General features: G+C 59.1%; 1 protein-coding gene across 1 annotated transcript in view; it reads right to left on the bottom strand.

The window, feature by feature from the left end:
* Positions 1-12098: 12098 nt before the first annotated feature.
* The window catches only part of SLC6A3 (solute carrier family 6 member 3), a 37914-nt gene continuing 31503 nt past the window's right edge, over positions 12099-18509 (bottom strand). Inside the window, exons 11-14 of the mRNA XM_044917014.1 lie at positions 18295-18395; positions 16852-17019; positions 15598-15669; positions 12099-12191 (exon numbers count right to left, since the gene is read on the bottom strand). Coding sequence (XP_044772949.1) covers positions 12168-12191; positions 15598-15669; positions 16852-17019; positions 18295-18395 — 365 coding nt within the window. The 3' untranslated portion in view covers positions 12099-12167. The remainder of the gene's footprint in view (positions 12192-15597; positions 15670-16851; positions 17020-18294; positions 18396-18509) is intronic.

Genomic DNA, 18509 nt, shown 5'->3' with positions numbered 1-18509 from the left:
AGAGGAAATGCCAGGGGAGCATGAGGTCGTGGGAGGGGGGAGACGCAGACCAAGTCAGGGTATTCAGAGCTCCTCTGCATCTCCAACGCTTGGCTCCACACGGGTCCCTGGAGATGCTCCCCACCCGCTGGGGAGGGAGGAGGCGGGCATCTCTGTCATTGTCTGAGGGGGCTGGTGTCACATCAGGCGTGTGCCTGCGAACGGGGAAGTTTGGCCGGTTCAGGCATTGGGAGCGAGGCCCTTGGATTCCACTGCCCTCGGGAGGTGCTGATGGCCCCCCAGGGTGCTGCCCTCATCGACAGCCCCATTTCCCAGGAGGAAAATCAATGAGCTTACAGGTTGCAGCCTTAGAAGACACAAGCCCTATTATTATCTTACAAAAAGCCAGCTAGCCTTCCCACAGAGCTTTTAATGTGACTTCGTGTCAATACTGTGGTTTGCAGTCACCTCAGGAAACCTGTTTTGAACAAATAGTAGATTCTGTTCTCTGGAACGCATGGGCACACACAACTTCTGGAAGCCAGCAAGCTGTGGCAACAGCTCTTCACGTGGCAGGAAGCAGTCAGCTCGAGGCGGCTGTGTCTCACGCCTGATCAAGCGTCCCTGACTTCGGCTTCGGCGGACAGTTCCCCCGCCTGCCAGCCCTGGGCTCTGACTGCTGACCGCGTGTGGTAACGACAGCCGCGGACCGGCCACGTGGACGCCCGAGCGACAGGCACTCCCAGGAGCGCGGACATGCCTGGGCCCCTGGTCAGCTCCGGCGGCAAGGTTTTCGGACGCCCGGAGGGGCACGCCCGTGGCGGGCGTCCCAACCGTGCGGCCCGGGGCCCCGGACAGCCCTGTGATTGAAAGCACAGAGGCTGTTTGACAGCGCTGTCCTGACATTAGTAGCCACTGGTTCTGTTTAGTGCCCACAGCCTACCCCACACTGGAGCTTTTGCAGATAAGGAGACTGAGGCAGGAAGCATCTGGGGCTGGGGTCGGAGCCGCTGACCACCCCTTGAGTGGTGCTCGGGCTGCCCCCGCTGGCGTGTGAGGGGCTGGATGGTGGACGCCTGAGGGTCTGTAAGGAAGGGCCGGGGATCGGTGATGTGCGGGGTCTCCCCAGGCGGGAGGGGGGCTGGGGGTGCCCCGGGCTCTGCCTCTCTGGAGTCTGAGCCACCTCGAGGGGGTGGACGTGCCCGTGGCCGCGGAGGCCCGGGGGGCTCCCACAGGCGGAAAGCCACAACACGGGGTGTGTCTCAGACCCAGGAGCCGGGGCAGCTGCTGGGGGGTCACAGTGCCCTCCTGCGCCTTCAAACTCGGGGTCCAGTCAGCGGGGAGGAGGGCCTCCCAGCTGTGCCCACGAGGAGCCGTGGTGGCTGTGCACATACAACAGGGGTCGGTCACACGGGATGAGACCGCCGACGCTGAAAGGGGAGCTTCTGCCCCCGCCGGCTCTGCATTCCTCGTGGACTCGTGGGCTCTTGTTTTGTTAGCCGGTGTTAGGGACTGCATGCTCACGTCCCCCAAATTCCCATGCCGAAGCCCCAGCTCCTGCTGTGGGGTCAGGAGGTGCCCAGGCTAGATGGGGTCACAGGGGTGGGGCCCCCAGGGTGGAATCAGCGCCCTTGTAAGTAAAGACGCCAGTGTGCTGGCCCCCCGCAGCCCCCACCCCCTAGCCCCCGCCTGTCTCTGCTGCTCCTTTCTCCCCAGGTGACACCCTGCTACCCCCAGGGCCTCGTGCTCCCGGGGCCTCTGTGCAGAGCCCACAGCCGCTGTCCTGAATGTCTTAATGAGTTTCGAAAAGGGCCCTGGATTCTCGTTTTGTGCTGGGCCCGCCAATTACGCGGCGGCTTCTGATTATCTGCAGCGTTTGCTGCTTGCTCGATTCTAGAACATACACAAGGTAATTTCGGGTTTGCTAAGTCATATCTCTGAGCGAAACAGATTTCCTAACTAGGGCACGGTGTCCAAGCACAGTTCTCTCAGTTTGTCGTGCCGTATTTGGTCACAGTGCTGGCTCCCGAAGGCCTGGGCCGGGCAGGGGCCGGGGCTCAGGCACCCCTCCGCCTCCCGCGGGCTGCGCGGGCCCTCCCCCGCCTGCTGGACGTCCCGCTGGCCTCAGAGTGGCCAGTTGGGGCGGGCAGGGGCCGAGATGGGAGGAGTGAGGCAGGGCCGGGGGGCTGGGGAGGGGCGCCCAGGTGCCCAGCAGGGGATATGCTGGCTCCTGGGGGCCCTGGCTGCAGGGAGAGGGGCTGGCCTCAGGCATGGCTGGGCCAGGCATGTGCACCTGCTCGCTCAGGTCATCTGGTTTCAACTAAACGAACCTCACCACACGGGCGGTGGTGTTGCCTCATCCCCGGGAAGGAACCGCAGGGAAGGAACGGGAGCAGGCTGAGCACAGGCTCCCCCGCATCCCCTGGCAGAAGCAGCCCGGTCAGAGGCGGCCCCCAGCCCCAGGGCCAGCTTCTTGCAGACCCTCTTCGCCTACCGGACCCAAGGGGGAACAGCGGCCACTGGCCGTGGTCAGCAGCATGGGTCAGCGTGGTCCAGATATATTTGTGTCTCTAGTTAGTCCCCTGGAGCCATAAGAAAACGAAATGGATTAAAAAGCCAACTTTTCCGTGTGCTAGCAGTGATCAGTGAGCGCGGCTGGACATTCTCTCTCAGTGACCGCCTCGGGGAGAGCCGACACAAGAGTGTCCGTCCCACCGCCGCCACCCACCGGGGATCCTCGGGTCCTCTCCGCACCCTGGCTCGGTTTCAGCTGCTTCAACGCCGGGGACCACCCCTGGCCCGGGCTCGGGGGGTGGCGCGGTGGAGGAGACGCCGGCCTCTATGCTGGGGATCCCTCCTCCAGCCAGGAGCCCGTGGCCGTGGACAAACCCCAGGCCCCCCGAAACGGCCCCCCCGCGCGGGAACAGATTGAAGCGGGCGGCATTCATTTGCCACCTTGAGGAATGGATCTGTAGGTGACGGTCCCCTTCACCTTCTCAGCTTTTAAAAGGATCATTTTGTGGTACAATAGGACTTTTTAGAATTTTAGATTTAGTTTCTCTGTGTGAAAAAGGCTTAGCAGATATCAGAACGTTTAATAGCTGACGGTTGTAATGCACCTTTGAATGCGCTTGTTGAAAAGCCACTCCAAATATTAGCCTTAGATCCAGACAGGGAATGAGCTCGCTGTGAGGCCCGCGGGGCTTTGCAGCAGCACCTGAGCCCGAACACCTGCAGCCTTCAGTCTCCGACCCAAGAAAATGTTGTGTCTGACGGGCCCTTCATCTACACAACAAATAAGAAAGAGGAGCTTAGCTCCTGCAATAAGAAAAATTATTTAAATTCTAGATAAATACATTTGGTGCATAAGTCAATACAGGCTTGGTTTTTAAAGTTCAGTCAGAGAGACGGGAGTTTTTTGCATTCAATTTGGAGAAGGATGCCTAAGCAAATGGTGCCTTCTGGTCATGCTGTGTGCTCGGAGGACCTCGGGGTCTGCGGTCCTCACAGGGGCAGCCTCCCCCGAAAATGCCACCCCCTCGAGGAGGAGGGCTGTTGCTCGGGGCGGAATTTCCTGGTGTCACGAGCGTCCCTTGTTCATCGAAGTCCCCCCAGGACAGTGAGGGGAGGCCGGGCAGGGGAAGAGAAGAATGTCCTTGGTCCCTTGGATGTTGGTGGAGGTCTGTAGCAGGGGTGAGTCAGCGTCTGAGTCCCCTGGGTCTGTGTAACACACTGCCTGTGTCCGGGGAGGGGGGTCTACCAAGTGAAGGCACAAGAAAGGGCCCCACGTGGGACCCTGCCGGAGGCCGTCTGGGCTACACCGCAGCCAGCCTGGGGTGGGAGGCCATGGGGGCGTTCCCGTCCCTGCCTGGCTTCGGCCCTGCCCACAGGCCGGCTCCCCATGTCCCCGGCGCAGCCTCCCAGCCGTTCCCACGGGCCTCTGAGAGCAACCCCAGGTCCTCGAGTTGGGCGGAGGGCACCAGGAACGCTGGCACAGCGGCCTGCGCACCCTGGCTCCCTCCCCCGGAGCGCAGCCACACCGTCCAGCACAGGGCTCGCATTCCCATGTGATTCGGCAGTTCTGTTCACGGCGGGCTGGCGTGCGCTGGCGTAGGTGACCTGCGGCCCTGACCCCCGGGGGCACTTGACTCCTGCTGCAGACGCTGCCAGGGCTTCCAGGACTAAAGGTTGTGAGGCGTCCTGCCCTGGGGCACGCGGATAACTCAGCCCCCCCCGCCCGCCGGGGCCTTGGGGCCACTCTGCTGTGTGCCCGGATGACAGGCCCCCTCCCGCTCGGGACATGGCCCCTTCTCAGACCTGCCTGCCCTGGGCCTCCCGTCCCCACCTGCCAGCTTGGTCAGACGGACAGCGTGGGGCTGGAGGGACCTGCAGCTGGGGTGACCAACCACGAAGGGCAGGACCCCACGTCTGTGACCCGGTGGACTGTGAGCTCCCGTCCCCCCCCGGCGGCCCCCCCGCCCCCGTCTCCCTGTCCCCCTCGGTCTCCGATCCTCTCTCTCGCTCAAGCATGCGCACACCTGAGGCACATGTTCTACAAGACAGACCCTGCCCTTCGCAGGGGCACCTGACTCTGACATTTTCTATTTTGTTAAATTAAAAAGAAAATGAAGCCAGCCTCACTAAATGGACGTATTCTGATGTTTCCATTCCATGTAAGGACACCAGCCAGGGCAGCGGCAGGAACAGGGGTCTCAGGCTTGGCTGAAGGGGTCCCCGGGGCCGCGTGCAGAAGCCCTGGCCAACCCGGCAGGTGGAGGGGGGGTGTGGGGCCGCTGGCTTTGCCTTTGTTTTCCCAGCTCTGGGGTGAGCCTTCCCTGTGCAGCCAGGTGGGCTGCGTTTGAGGACCCTGATCTGTTGGGCGGGCGCGGTGCCCCAGGCTTTGTGCTGCGTTGGTAACCCAGGGACCTCTGGGAGGAGGAGGGCAGTGTCTTCTGTGGGGGACAACAGAGCATAGGACTTCGCTCATTAACTGTATCTCAAACAAGGCAACCTCTTTATTTTTTTTTTTTAAGATTTTGTTTATTCATTTGAGACACAGAGATACAGAGAGAAAGCATGAGCAGGGGGAGAGGCAGAGGGAGAGGGAGAAGCAGGCTCCCCGCTGAGCCAGGAGCCTGACGTGGGGCTCGATCCCGGGACCCCGGGATCATGACCTGAGCCAAAGGCAGACGCTTCACCATCTGAGCCACCCAGGCGCCCCAAGGTGACCTCTTTTTCTGCTGTCAGTAATCAGGAGGCTGGTAAAGGCCATGAAGATGCTGGTTAGATGCATCTATGGAGATTAAAGGGGATTGCAGAATCAAAACAAGAAAAGACAGACACGGAGAATCCACTTACCCTGTAAATCACCTATTTCCCTGATGCAGAGCCTTTATTAAAATGCTTCTCTCAAAGGAAAAATCTCACAGCTTTTCTGGGATTTAACACCCAGACTTTGTGTCTAAAGGTCATTTAGCGAAGAGTGTAAATCCGATGGTAAAGTGCAGTGTGGACGGGGTACTGAGATGTGCCACAGACAGAAAAGGGGGCAGAGGCAGGCTCTTCCCTCCCAGGGAGCTTACTTTCTGCAGCAGGTTAGTTCAGGAAGAAAACAAGGCTTCAGGAGTTTTTGAAATTAGTTCCACTTGTATCAAAAAGCCTGCCATCTCCTTGGAGAATAGATATAGCACTTGTGTGTCAAGCCCCACAGGGGGGATTTACCAGAATGACAGACTTTTAGATGTAATATAGGACCTTCTACTCATTCACACACCCATCCACCATCTATGCTTCTATTCATCTATGTGGTTCATCCACCCAGATACACCTCCATCCATCTATCCATCCTTCTATCCATCATCCATCCATCCATCCGTCCATCCACCATCTATCCAGCCATCCATCTTTCATCCACCCATCCATCCATCATCCATCTATCCATTCATCCATCATCCATCCATCCATCCACCATCCACGCATTCATCATCCATCCACCCATCCATCCATCATCCATCAATGCATCCATCCACTATCCATCAACCCAAGCACTGCCCATCAACCATCCATCCGCATATTCATCCATCCATCCATTCCTCTACCATCTATCCATTCATCATCCATCATCCACCCACCCACTCTCCCATCCATTCTTCTACCCTTCCTTGCCTCTCTTCTTCCACCTATCCCTCTGTTCACCCATCTACTCATTCACCAAACCCCCACCTGTGTTCATGTAAATGCCCAACCATTAACTCATTTATCTGTAAATAAATCTTAAGTGCCATTGTCAGCCATGTAACAGGCCTATTCAAGACACTGGCAGGAATGAAGACCAGCTCAGTCCATGCTCATAGGGGAGTGCCCAGCCCACTGAAAAGAGAGACAAGGAGTATCCACTTCCATGGGATACCTGCTGGGCAGGGCTGGGAGAGTAGGGAGTTTCAAGGAGCACTGACCCGGGCTGACCCCAGAAGCAAGGGTTACAGCAAACTTCCAGGCATGATGTCCAAGAGAAGCTGGGATGGTGTGAGGAGTCAGCAGCTGGAAAGTGGGGGTGGGAGTGGACAGGAGATTGTTCCAGAGAGAGGGACAGGCAGAGGAGAAGACTGGGGAGGTGTCTGACTAGGCTGGACCCAGCGTGTGGCCTCAGGGAACCTCAATTCCCATGCTGGGTAGACCCACCTCTGTTAGTTTCCTGGGGCTGCTGTAACAAAGCACCCAAGGTGGCCTAGAACAACAGAAATGTACTCTCACTTCTCTGGGGTCCACATTCGGAGGGGAGGCAGGGCTGCTTCCTTCCACGGCCACCCCTCACCGGAGTCTGTTCCAGGCTCCTCTCCTGGCTTCTGGCGGTGACCAGTGATCTCCAGCCACATCACTGGAAACTCTCTCTCCCTGGTGTGTCTGTGTGCCTCTCTCTTCCCTTACAGCGTCACCAGTCACCCTGGATTAAGCCCACCCACTTCCATATGACCTCATGTTAACTAGCTTCATCCTGGTCCACGTGCACGCGTTCCACCACCACCAGCATTTGCACAACGAGAGCCGCTCGCATTGGGGAGCGTGTGGGGCAACAGAAGCATTCACATCTCGAACATCCTCCAGAACGACACTAATGTAACCATGATCATGCGTCTCCAAGTACGGTCACACTCTGAGGTGCTGGGGTTAGCACTGCGACATCTCCTGCTGGGGGACATGAGCCCCAGACGTCCGTGCCGCCTGTCTGCTCTCCTGCTGAGCTGACACGCACCTGCTCCGATGCAGGCCAGCGTTCCCGTCGGTTCCCGTTTTGCGTTCGTGAACGCCCCGCTCGTGTGTCGGACACAGTGTGTGCACACTCTGTGGGGGGCACAGCTGCGGGTGGAATTGGGGCATTTGGGGACGTACCACATCCCGGCTGGAACTCCTGAGAAGCAGAGCCTGAAATGGGACACTCTCAGGAGAAAGCGAGGAGGAGGTGGAGGAAAGAACAGACACAGTTTCAGGTGAAGTCAAGCCCAGCCTGACCCACGGGGGGCTCGGGAGCACACTTCTACCTCGGACGGGGGTGCCCAGCATCTGCGCACTCGAATCAGTCAGTGACTGGCAGCTGGCCACCCCGGGCTGGGCTCGAATCCCAGGCATCTCTGGCGGATGCAGTCCCCGGGTGTTCCAGGGGTGAGAGTTACACTGGAGCAGGTGGGGGGGATGGTCACACCTGGTGTCGGGAGGGCTCTACCGTATGTGGGGTGGGGCACCAGCAGCTCCCAGAACTGGGTCTGCTACTGTACGTTCAACTTCGTAGACAACGCAAACGCTTTCCCACGTGGATGCGTTATTTTCCTACCCCCCAAGATGTAGTTGGGTGCCCGGCACCTGCCTGCTCACTGACGTGGGTGTCGGACTGCTCAGATCCAGCTGCTGTGGCTGGAACGTCACATCCCATCTGCTTTGCACATCCTCATTCTTAGTGGGGTTGAGTGTCTTTTCACAGGTGCATCAACCATTGGGACACGTCACCTTTGCGTGTGCCTGCCCGCTTTCCTACTGCATTTTTGTGGTGTTAGAACTCATCATACATATATATTGGCTTTTGTCCAGGGTTCCTGGCTCACTGCTCCCCAAATTCTTGGCATTTCCCAAAAGAAGAGCCATGGGAGCATCTTTTGTTACAACGTGTGATCTCTGGTCCTGGGTTCGTGAAGTCCCTTCCTGCCACCAGGATCCGATGTGTATGTTGTCATTCACAAGCCTCTTTACACCACAACTGGGTTTACGTTCATGAGGTGACTTTGGGAAATGCCTGAAGGAGAAGGACTGTTGCCAAGGGAACCAGCCCTGAATTTCAATCCCACCCCCTGATTTCCAGGGGAGCCCCGAGGGAGGTTGAATCAGCCGCCAGTGGCCAACCACACCTGTGTAGTGAAGTCTCCTAAAACTGGGAAGGACAGGGATCAGAGAGCGCCCAGGCTGGCAAACCAGACCCCCTCCATGCGCCACCGTGCTGGGCCCTGAACTCCAGGACAGAAATTCTTTTGCCTACGGACCTCACCCTGTGTGTCTCTCTCTGGCAGTTGATTCGGATCCTTTACCATCCTTGGTAATAAACCAGTAATCTAGTGAGTTAACTGGTCTCCCTGAGTTCTGTGAGCCACTTTAACAAATTAATTGAACCCCAGGAGGGGGTTGTGGGGACCTCTGACTTACAGCCATTTGGTCAGAAGCACAGGTGATGCCTGGACTTGTAACTGGCGTCCGAAGTGGCAGTGGGCTGGTCACGTGGGACCGAGCCCTTAGCCGGCGGGATCTGATGCCAGGTCCAGGTCAGGAGTGAGTCAAACTGCAGGATGCCCAGCTGGGGCTGCCCAGAATTGCTTGGTGTGGGGAACTCTCCCTCATGTCAGAACCGGATTCAGAATCAACACTGACCACAGACCAACACCGTCCCCCGGTTTATTGATTTGTAGGAGTTCTTTATATATTTGAGATCACTTCCATATGTGGTTCAGCCCTGGGCAGCATATGGCTGTCTGTCCACGGGCTGCCCAGGCAGGACTCCAGCCCAGACACCTGGGACAAGGACACCCGTGAAATTCCTGTCACAACCCAAGGGTTGTGGAGACAAGAACTCTCAGCAATGCAGGGGTGGCGGGCTCCACGGAAGGAGCGCCCTGGGACTGTCCAGAGAGGTGCTGCATCCCTGGGCTGTGCTTGGCTTTCCATGAGGATCTCTGCTGATTGCTGCAGACCCAGTGTGAGAGTGTGTGTGTGTGTGTGCGCGCGCACATGCACATTCATGTGTGATGTGTACAGCACGCATGCAGTGTATGTGTCCATGTGCACTGTGTCCACATGCCGTGTGGGTGTGTGTCCATGTGCACATGCACGTTCATGTGTGATGTGTACAGCATGCATGCAGTGTATGTGTCCACGTGCACTGTGTCCACACGCCATGTGTGTGTGCGTGCATATGCACGTTCATGTGTGATGTGTACAGCACACATGCCCTGTATGTGTCCACATGCACTGTGTCCACATGCCGTGTGGGTGTGTCCATGAGCACATGTGTGCATGCACATGTGTGGGTATGAGGAGCACAGCCTACACATGTGCATGATCATGTGTGTGGCATGTGCAGCATGCATGCTGTGTGTACACGCATGTGTGTCCCTGTGTGTCCGGGGATATGGAGGAAGGACAGCCTGACCCACAGGAGTTCTGGGATGTCTTTCTCACTCCAAGACCTCTGGACCCACAGCTCTCCCAGGTATGTGACTCCTAGAAGCCTCCCTGTGGGGGCTGTGGCCACAATCAGACCTCTGTTTTGCCAGCTTCTTCCAGGGACCTGCAGGTGCCCACCCTGCACCTGGGGTGAGGGCACAGCTGGAAGAGAACAGGCCAGGGTCCTGCCTGCACCACGAGAGGCCACCAACAGTGAGTCCGAGTGGACCTTGCCTGCTCCTGAGGCACCTTGGTGACTGGGGAGCAGGGGGCATAATGATGCTGTGGACCACGTGGTTCCTCCCCTTGGGGCAGGTTTTTTGTCCCCCCCCCCCCAGGGTGTGTTGTGATGGCTCATCTTCACCTTCACATGCAGAGGCTGGCAGAGGTGGGGACACACGTGTGGACAGGACCCCGGGGAAGCAGCACGGGAAGCTCTGGATGGTTGAGGCATGGCTCACTGGCATGTGGCCGGGGATGGAGCTGACCAAGGACTTTGTGTGTGTCCCGTGGTCCCTGATAAAGTGACACCCGAAGGAAGCAAGGTGTACTTTGGGGGATCTGGAGGAAGAATGATCGCATGGGTGGGGGTATGAGGGTCCTCTTGTGGGTGTGCCTTCAGGATCCTCTGGCTGGGGCAGCGCTAGGAGGCCTGGGGGGAGGGACCAGTGTCCTATGAGGTGGGTCATGGCCTGGCAGGAGGGACCCGCTGCCTGAATGCTCAGACCAAGGTAGGGGTGTTGGTGTTTATTCCAAGCTTAACGATAAGCCAGAGAGGTCTCCTCTGGGCTGTGGCCAGAGCTGACTGGTATCTAGAAGGACGCTTTTGGCCACAGAGTGGATAAGAGATCCTCAGGGCACCAAGGGCAGGGATCCACTCAGGACTCTGGGGTCCTATCCCCAGCAGAGGGGCTTGGGCCGGGGGGTGGCAGTGGTTTGACTACAGGGCTGGAGTCTGGACACGTGGAGAGCCTGCAGGGAGCTGATGGCAGAGGAAGGCTCAGGAGTGGCAGGACGGGTGGTGCAGAGCCAGCGGGCGTGAGGGGAGCTTGCAGGCCTGGGCCCTGGGGCACTCCCTCTGGGTGGGAGAGGGGCTGCGCCCTCGGGGCAGGGGTGAGCCACAGCTCGAGCAGAAGAAGGCGGCCACACAGCTACGGTCCATTTTCCCACGTAGATTTATTTTTGGTGACGACTCACACAAGGAGCCGACTACAGACACAGACAGACAGACGTTGACGACACCCTTATCTACACAGAGTACTCAAGGCGCCTCGAAAGGCGAGGGTAAACCCGATTCCTCCTGGCCACGACCGCCAACCACCTGCAGCCCACGAGCCAGCCTCCCGAGCGCTGGGCTCCTCAGCCCGTGGCACCAAGGTCCCCTGGCCGGGGGTGGCTGCACGGCGGCGCGCATAGTGTGGCCTCTCAGCGCCAGGGGCACAGAGCCGCGTGCTGCCTCCGGCCGTGGCCTTCGGGCGACGCCAGTGTGCGGGGCGCAGTGTGGCCGCGGTCCTCGCTTGGTGCTGCTGCTAACCTCAGGAACGGCGCCCAGAACATCAGCAGACAGACCTTCAGAAGCCGACCCTGCATTCTGAGAAGGAGTTCTGATGCACAGCTAAACAGGATTTAAACAGCCATTCCCTCACACCAGCTGTGTGGCTGTGGATGTGACGTGCGCCCGGGAGAACTGGAACCCCGGCGGGCGCTGCCTCCCCAGGTCCTAGGTCTCCAGGCTGCCTGCTGCGGGCGCTCTGCGCGGTCAGGGCCCAGTGGGGTGGGGGCACGCGCCCCTTCCTCCCGTGGCCGGGGGTCTGCAGTGAGGTGGTCACGACTGAGCGGGGCCCACAGTGGGCAGGAGGGGCAGCAGCCACGCAGATCCCCAGAGTCGTGTTTCTGTCAGCGAGGAGGAAATACAGAGCATCTCCATCACGCACACCAGGACCCTGGGCGGGCTCCGAGCACACGGGGTGCATGGTGTGGGGACACGTGGTGGCCCCCACTTTATTGCCTTTTGTGGTTTCCCCAGTGCACCTTCTGCACGATTAGGCAACATATGATATTTGGCTCTTTTAGTTTGAGCAAAATAAAATACCCAGGAAGTCATGAGCACTGGGCTCTCAGCATCCACAATTACCGCTTTTCTCCTCAACCCACGGATGACAGACAGCAAGGCCCGCGCTCCGGGGCGGCCGGCAGGGGGCGGGGGCGGAAGGGAGCTGGCCTGGCACAAACAGAACACAGACGGATGTTTTCTACCTGCAGGAACGGGCACGGATCTACGTTAAGCGATCACAGACACAGCACGGACGGCCAGTCCTCTCCCTGTGGCAAAGGAAGGGCGTGAGGGGCCCCGAGGCAGAGCCCCCGTGCGGTTCTGGGAAGGCAGGAGTTGGCACAGTGGGCACCCCCGCCTTCCTCTCGAAGCTGGGGCTCCTCCTCAGCGGCGTCTCCACTGCGGGGCGGCCGTGCCGGGCCTCCTGCTGCCTCTACACCAGCAGCCAGTGGCGAAGCTAGGAAGGAAACAGGGTTTATTCGGAAGCAAAGCGGGGAGCTGCCTGGCTAATGGCAGCTCCTGGCTGCCGACCCGATGAGCCCTGGGAGACCCCGCGCAGCCCAGGAAGCTCATCCCGGAGGCGGGAGGCGCAGGAGCAGCACTGCAGGCCCAGGTGAACCTTCCAGAAATACTCCTTGTATCGAATACACGAATACACCCTTATATTGAATATGCAGGAATGAAGGACGTTATGTGAACAATGATACGTAATAAACCTTATGTAACTATATATGAGTAAGTCTGTTGGCAAAGAAAAGACAGAGCGCACAGCTGCAGGGAGGGGCCGGTGCAGGGACCAGGCAAGTGTCACATCAACGACTGGACAGACACTGGGCAGGCAGACCAGCGATGCCCCGAGGCCCCCGTGCCACCTCCCTGGGGCCTCTGAACCCGTCCCAGGGAAAGGCGGTACCCTGCGCCTGTGTCTTGCTTCGTGTGACCCCCCAAGGAGCTCAGGGCAGGCCTGGCTCACCGCTTGGGGAGGCCAAGATCGACAAGAGTGGGTATTTAGTTCTCCAGCAAATGTCACTGCCTGTTATTAGGCAGCTGTTAGTTCAGCCTGTTTCTGAGCACCAGCCATTCGATCACGCTCAATGGCAAAAACCGTGTTTTTAAATGCTTCAGAAGGAGAGCATGCAGGGCTCGTTTCTGACACAGCCACACCGGGGATGGGAAGACGCCGAATCTACCCCTGGTTGGACACCGCTCCCTGCCACCCTCCGGGAGGAGCTGCCGGCTGGGCTCACACGGCCACAAGGCTCACGCTGCCTGCCGGGCTCCCCAGCGGCCAGAGCAGGACAGTAGCCCCAGCCCAGCAGAGCTGTGCAGGGCACACAGGCAGAAGGGAGCTGGGGCCCAGAGCCCGAGAGCTCCATGAGGACGTCCCACTTCAAACCGATCTACTTTTCAGGAACGCAGAAGTATCCACAGATGCAAGGAAACTATATGGTGCAGACGGCACACGAAAGATCCAAACTAGATTAGGAGTGTGTTTGCCCAGGGATGGATGGGAGGAAGCACAGGCAGGTGCACGTGGGTTACTATCAATGTGAGATTTCTGTGTGGAAGTTTGTGGGGTTTGATTTTTAGATAAATGACTAAATGGACTGAGAAAAGGGTATTGTACAATTGTGGGCCAGAGTCACCACATACACAAAACTTCTGAGCGAGCACAAGAACCAGAGGACGGGGCAGAGCCCTGAAGAGAGCAGAGGCAAGGCTGGAAGGGATGGCTGCAAAGTTCCCAGAGCCGACCCAAACCATCGGTCTGCAGACCCCGGACACACACGTGGTCCCAGAGCAACAGCAAAGGGAGCTGCCGAGAACTCAGGGCTTCACGTCGCTGGAAGACAGTGGCTGTCCATCGAGAACTGTGTGCACGGAGACACCCTCTTCCATGAATAAGGGCAAAATAAAGACATCTCAGGACATACAGGAGTGGGGACGTTTATCAAGAGATCTCCTTAAAGGAAAGTCTGAAGGATCTTTTTTTTTTTTTTTATAAAGCAAGAAAATGATGCTCAAAGGAAAGATGTAGATGCCAAAAAGTAAGATGCAAAAATAAACACTCAATGTGCACATCGACCCAAGAGAGCATTTCTATACAAAATAGCAATAATAATAATAATAGTGTCTAATTTGTGGATTAAAAAAGACAGAAATGGAGTATTGAGTACTAACAGCATAATAATCAGTAGGAGAAGTTCTACATTCAGGATGGGAGTTATAATGTTGTGCCACTTTCTATATTTAAAGTGAAGTATATACATTACAATTTCAAAGATAACTCTAAAGGAATAAAGTATAGGCATATAAGTAAAGTATGTGAGTATATAAGTTCCAAACAGAGAGAAAACATGAGAAAAAGGGGAAAAAAAAAGCAAATCCCCCAAAAAGCAATCCATAAAAAGGAAATAAGAAAAATAAACATTAAAAATGTGACAGTTAAAAAGCCTAGAATCAAGCCAAAAATATCAATAATTACAACAAATGTAAATGGATTAATCTCGTCAGAGTAAAAAATTCCAGGTGTATACCAGGCTTGCAAAAGACACCTACATTTTGAGATCATTGTGAAGATGAAAGTTAAAAGACTGCAAAAGATGTTTCTAGCAAACTCAGAGGAAACCTGCTGCAAGTATCATTTCAGGCCCAGACGACTTTCAGAGCAAAAGCACCACAAGGGGGAGAGGACGTGTGAAGTCCCAGGGGAGATGCGACCATTCTAAATGGGGAGTTACCCCAGAAAGCAGCCTCGGGATATATAAAGCAAAAAACTGGTGGAATTTTGGGAGGGGGGGGGGTTGGGGGGGGAACTGGACAAATACACTACCAGGGTGGGATATTCTGCAAACGTCTCCCAGTTACCCACGGTCAAGCACAGCTGAAGTCGGCGAAGTGGGACCAGGTCTGAGTGGCAGGGTCACCAGCGTGACGCGGCAGACGGAAGAAGCGCATGCCACCAACTAGAGGACACACTCGAATCCAAACACGCGTGTCACGTCTGCCACGGTGGGTCAGGGGCTCCGCCGCACAGACGTCTTCACACGCCTCCAAGGGTAGGTGGCCCAGATGCGATCAATTCAGACACTGATCACAAAAACATCGATGAAACATCCCCACAGATTTGGGGATTTGAAAGCAGACGTCCAAGCAACTCATGGGTTGACAAACTCACAAAGAAAATTAAAATACCCTTAGTGCCGAACGATAAGGAAAAGGCTGAGCTAAGTGTGGCCGACGCGCCCTGTGCAGGGCCTTGAGCGCTTCTCTTAGGAAAGAAGGGGGCTTGAGAATTAGGGACCTAAGGTCTCGTTTAGAAAGTTAGCACTAGTAGAACAGAGCAAATCCAAGAAAGGCATGGGCCCAATCCTGCCACAGGCCTGCTGTGACCCCCGCCCTCTCCCCCTGGAGGCCCCCGGTCTCCCGGCTCTCTGCAGGCGCCACCCCAACAGTCTGCCGCAGCCTGAGTGACCCCTTGGGTCGGGGTCCGTCAGAGCACCTGCTGCACACCCCCAGCCCTGTGAGGGCAAGGCTCTGAGCTGCTTCGGGCCCTCTCCCTTCTCCGTCCCTCCCTCACGCAGGGGTCTGCTCAGAGGCCACCTTGAGGACCCCACCCGGCCCTCCACCCTTCTGCTTCCTCTTTCTGCGGAGCTTTCTCATTCTGCCCACTGCCCGCTCCCCGCCCCCGCCGTCACTACAGGGGTCCTCCAAGGGTGAGCCAGGCAGCACCTAGGATCCGCCAGCGCACAGGCATTCCCCAGCCTTTGGTCAGGGAGCAACCACAAGCTCGTGGCTTGCAGAGGGCCAAGAGGGCCGATGGCCTGAGGCTCTGAATTCTCCCCGGGGAGACGGGCACTCACCCTGAACTGGCGCACCTCCCCACTGTCCACCAGCTCGCGCTCCTGCTCTGGCGTGATGGCATGGGCCAGTTTCTAGAAGAGAAGAGGAGGCCGTAGGCACTGGCGCACTCAGCGAGGGGAGGGGCCCCTGTAGACAGCCCGCCAGGTGCTGGGCCTCCCCAGACCCTGGAGCAGAGTCCAGCCCACGAGGACAAGCTTCTGTCTCTACGCCGAGCTTGCCACGGGCTCCGAGTAAGGCTGCACAGCGTGCACCCCTCTGAGTCTTGAGGCCAGGCGACCGGCCCGGCGGTTGGTGACCAGTCCGGCCCTCGGGGCTGCAGCCCCGCCTCCCTCTGCCCCCACCCAGGGGCCTTGGGGGGGCCCCACAGGCAGTGAGACGCGTGTGGGAGGGGCCCCCACTGCATGATGCCGGCCGCCTTGCTCGGGGCTCCCTCCGCCACCCCCGCACCCCGAGCTCCCGGGACCCTGCCTGCCCCAGGCCTGGTCCGACCGCTGAGGGCGGCTGCGTGCCTGGGGGAGCCGTGAGCTCCGCTCCGGAGAACTCCCAGGGGCAGCTCCGAGCGGGCGTGTGGGGCGTTCCTTCCAAGGAGGCCTGGGTCCTTTGTTTCTTCCGGGACTCCGGGCGCCAGGAGGCAAGCGGTGCCCCTCGTGACCCTCCCCCACCCCCTCCTTTACAGGTGGCAGGAGCCCGTGACACACGCACAATGACGGAGGGGCCCCAGGGCAAAGCCCGCCACGCAGGGGTTCCTGCAGGTGCCCCTGCTCGACCACAGGTGGACTCGGCCCCCGATTCCGCCCCAGCCCCTGACCGCTGCCTTCCCACCTTCACCACGCTCTGTAGCGCTCACCTGGCTCACCTGTGCCCGTGGAGGACGTGCGTGGACAGACCCCGGCAGGAGCACACGGGCACACGCGTGAGGGCCAGAGCGGACACGCACGCGCACGGACACGCACACGGACACGCACGGACGCAGATGCGCAGGCACATGGACGCGCACGCAGGCGGACACGCACACAGGTGGACGCGCACGCACACGGGCGCACACGCACGCGGACGCGCGCACACGCACAGCCGGCTTCCTCCCGCACCTGCCCCGGGCCCGTCCTCCACCGTGGCCGCCGCCGCCGCCAGCCCGCCCTGGAGGGCAGAGACGAACAGGCAGCGGCAGACCTGGGAGGTGGACGCCCACCCGACCTTGCTGTTGGTGTCCCAGCAGGGGCAGGGCAGGGTGAGGGGCCCGTGTAAACACGCACCTCCCGCAGGGAGCCGGGCAGGCTGCAGAACTTGTAGGCTGCGTAGATGGGCACCATGGACATGGAGGACGTGGCGATGGCCCAGCCCAGCGCGTTGGCCCACTCGGGGAAGATGTAGGCTCCGTAGTGCGGGGGCCTGAAGGTCGCGATACTCACCACAACCACAAACTGAAACCGAGGGCAGAGTTGAGGCGGCGGCTCTCAGCGGGCGGCTGGGGTGAGGTGGGCCCGGGAGCGAGGGTTTCACCCGGAGGGTCTCCCGGCCAGGGCGGCTCTGGTGGCCCGGGCTGCCAGCCTGCTGCGCGTGCACGCCGCTCAGCCAGGACCGCGCTGCATGGGGGGTGGGGGTGGGGCGGGGCGCGATGCGCACCCCCCTGCGGGATGCACGGCAGCCTCACAGCTGCCCCTGAAAGCCTCACGGGTTATCATGTCCGGGAGACCCTGCCCGGCTTGTCCAGCGAGCACACCTGACCCCCTCAGCCCTCTGAGCACAGCCGAGATGAACATGCTAGAAGCAGGCCTCAGTGGCGGGGGGCGCGATCGGCAGCTTCTGAGCGTCTGGGCTCAGCTCAGGGAGAAACTGCGGATTATGTCAGCAACCAGGCTCCCGCTCGCTCCCTCTCTGCCTGCCTGTCTCTCTGTCTCTCCATCTCTGTCTCTGCCTCTCTGTCTCTGTCTTTCCGTCTCTGTCTCTATCTCTATCTCTGTCTCTGTCTCTGCCTCTCATTAGCCCTGGGTTGGCCCAGGAGGCGCGTTCGTTCCAGACGTGCCAGGGGTCGGGGAGATGTGCGTCTCTGTGAGGAGCTCGGGGGGCTCTCTGCTCAGACAAGGACAGCCCTTGAACTGCCTCCGGGGTCACCTGTCCAGACCGGGCAGGACAGGTCAAGCTCTGTGAGCCATCAGGGCTTGGCCACATGACGACTCCCCCGGCTGCTGTGGTGGGGACGCAGCCGTGGGCCGTCGTAAGGGGATCCGCGTGGCCCTGTTCTAATGGAACCAGTGGCCGGTGGACTTGGCCCATGGGCTTGGGCTGGCGGCCCCTGGCCTGATGAGAAGAGCCAGGCGGCTACCGGACGTGCTCGTGGTGGCCATGCTGGGACAGGATCTAAGTTACTCCTGTCCTCGGCATTTGAGCCTTGTGCCCCCTACCCCCGGAAGTCTACATCCCGTGACTGTCCTCAGGGCAGGAGCCAGCCGGTGGCCGTGCTCAGCTCTGGCCTCCCCCCCACGGCAGCGCTGTGATGCACAGGGGAGTACCACCGTGGATCCAGCGTGAGGTTTCTCAGTGGGCCCAGAGAGTGGGGGGCACCTTCAGGAGACCACGGAGGATTTTAGGGGACAGCCCCTCCCCAGCCTCACACGAACGAGCGAGAGCCCAGGCGCGTGCGGCCACCAGGGGCCCTAGGGCCAGTGTGGGCGGTGGCGTGCATGTGGGGTCCTTACCAGGAGGAAGCAGGGGCTGACGAACTTCCAGCACAGCCTCCAGTAGAGGCTGGGCCGCTGCCCGGTCATCTGCTTGATGTCCTCGCTGAACTGCCTCACGCCTGTGGTGGAGGGAGCCGAGCGGGCCGGTCAGGACGGCACGCTCCCCGCCCCGGCTCCCACCCCACCTCCTGCAGCACCCCAGACCTCCCGCGAGTGGGGGGTCAGGACGGCAC

Source organism: Neomonachus schauinslandi, chromosome 7, assembly GCF_002201575.2.
Source record: "Neomonachus schauinslandi chromosome 7, ASM220157v2, whole genome shotgun sequence".
NCBI classification, from domain to species: Eukaryota; Metazoa; Chordata; class Mammalia; order Carnivora; family Phocidae; genus Neomonachus; species Neomonachus schauinslandi.
The sequence above is the reverse complement of the archived record's forward strand: the minus strand, read 5'-3'. Positions and strand labels throughout refer to the sequence as shown.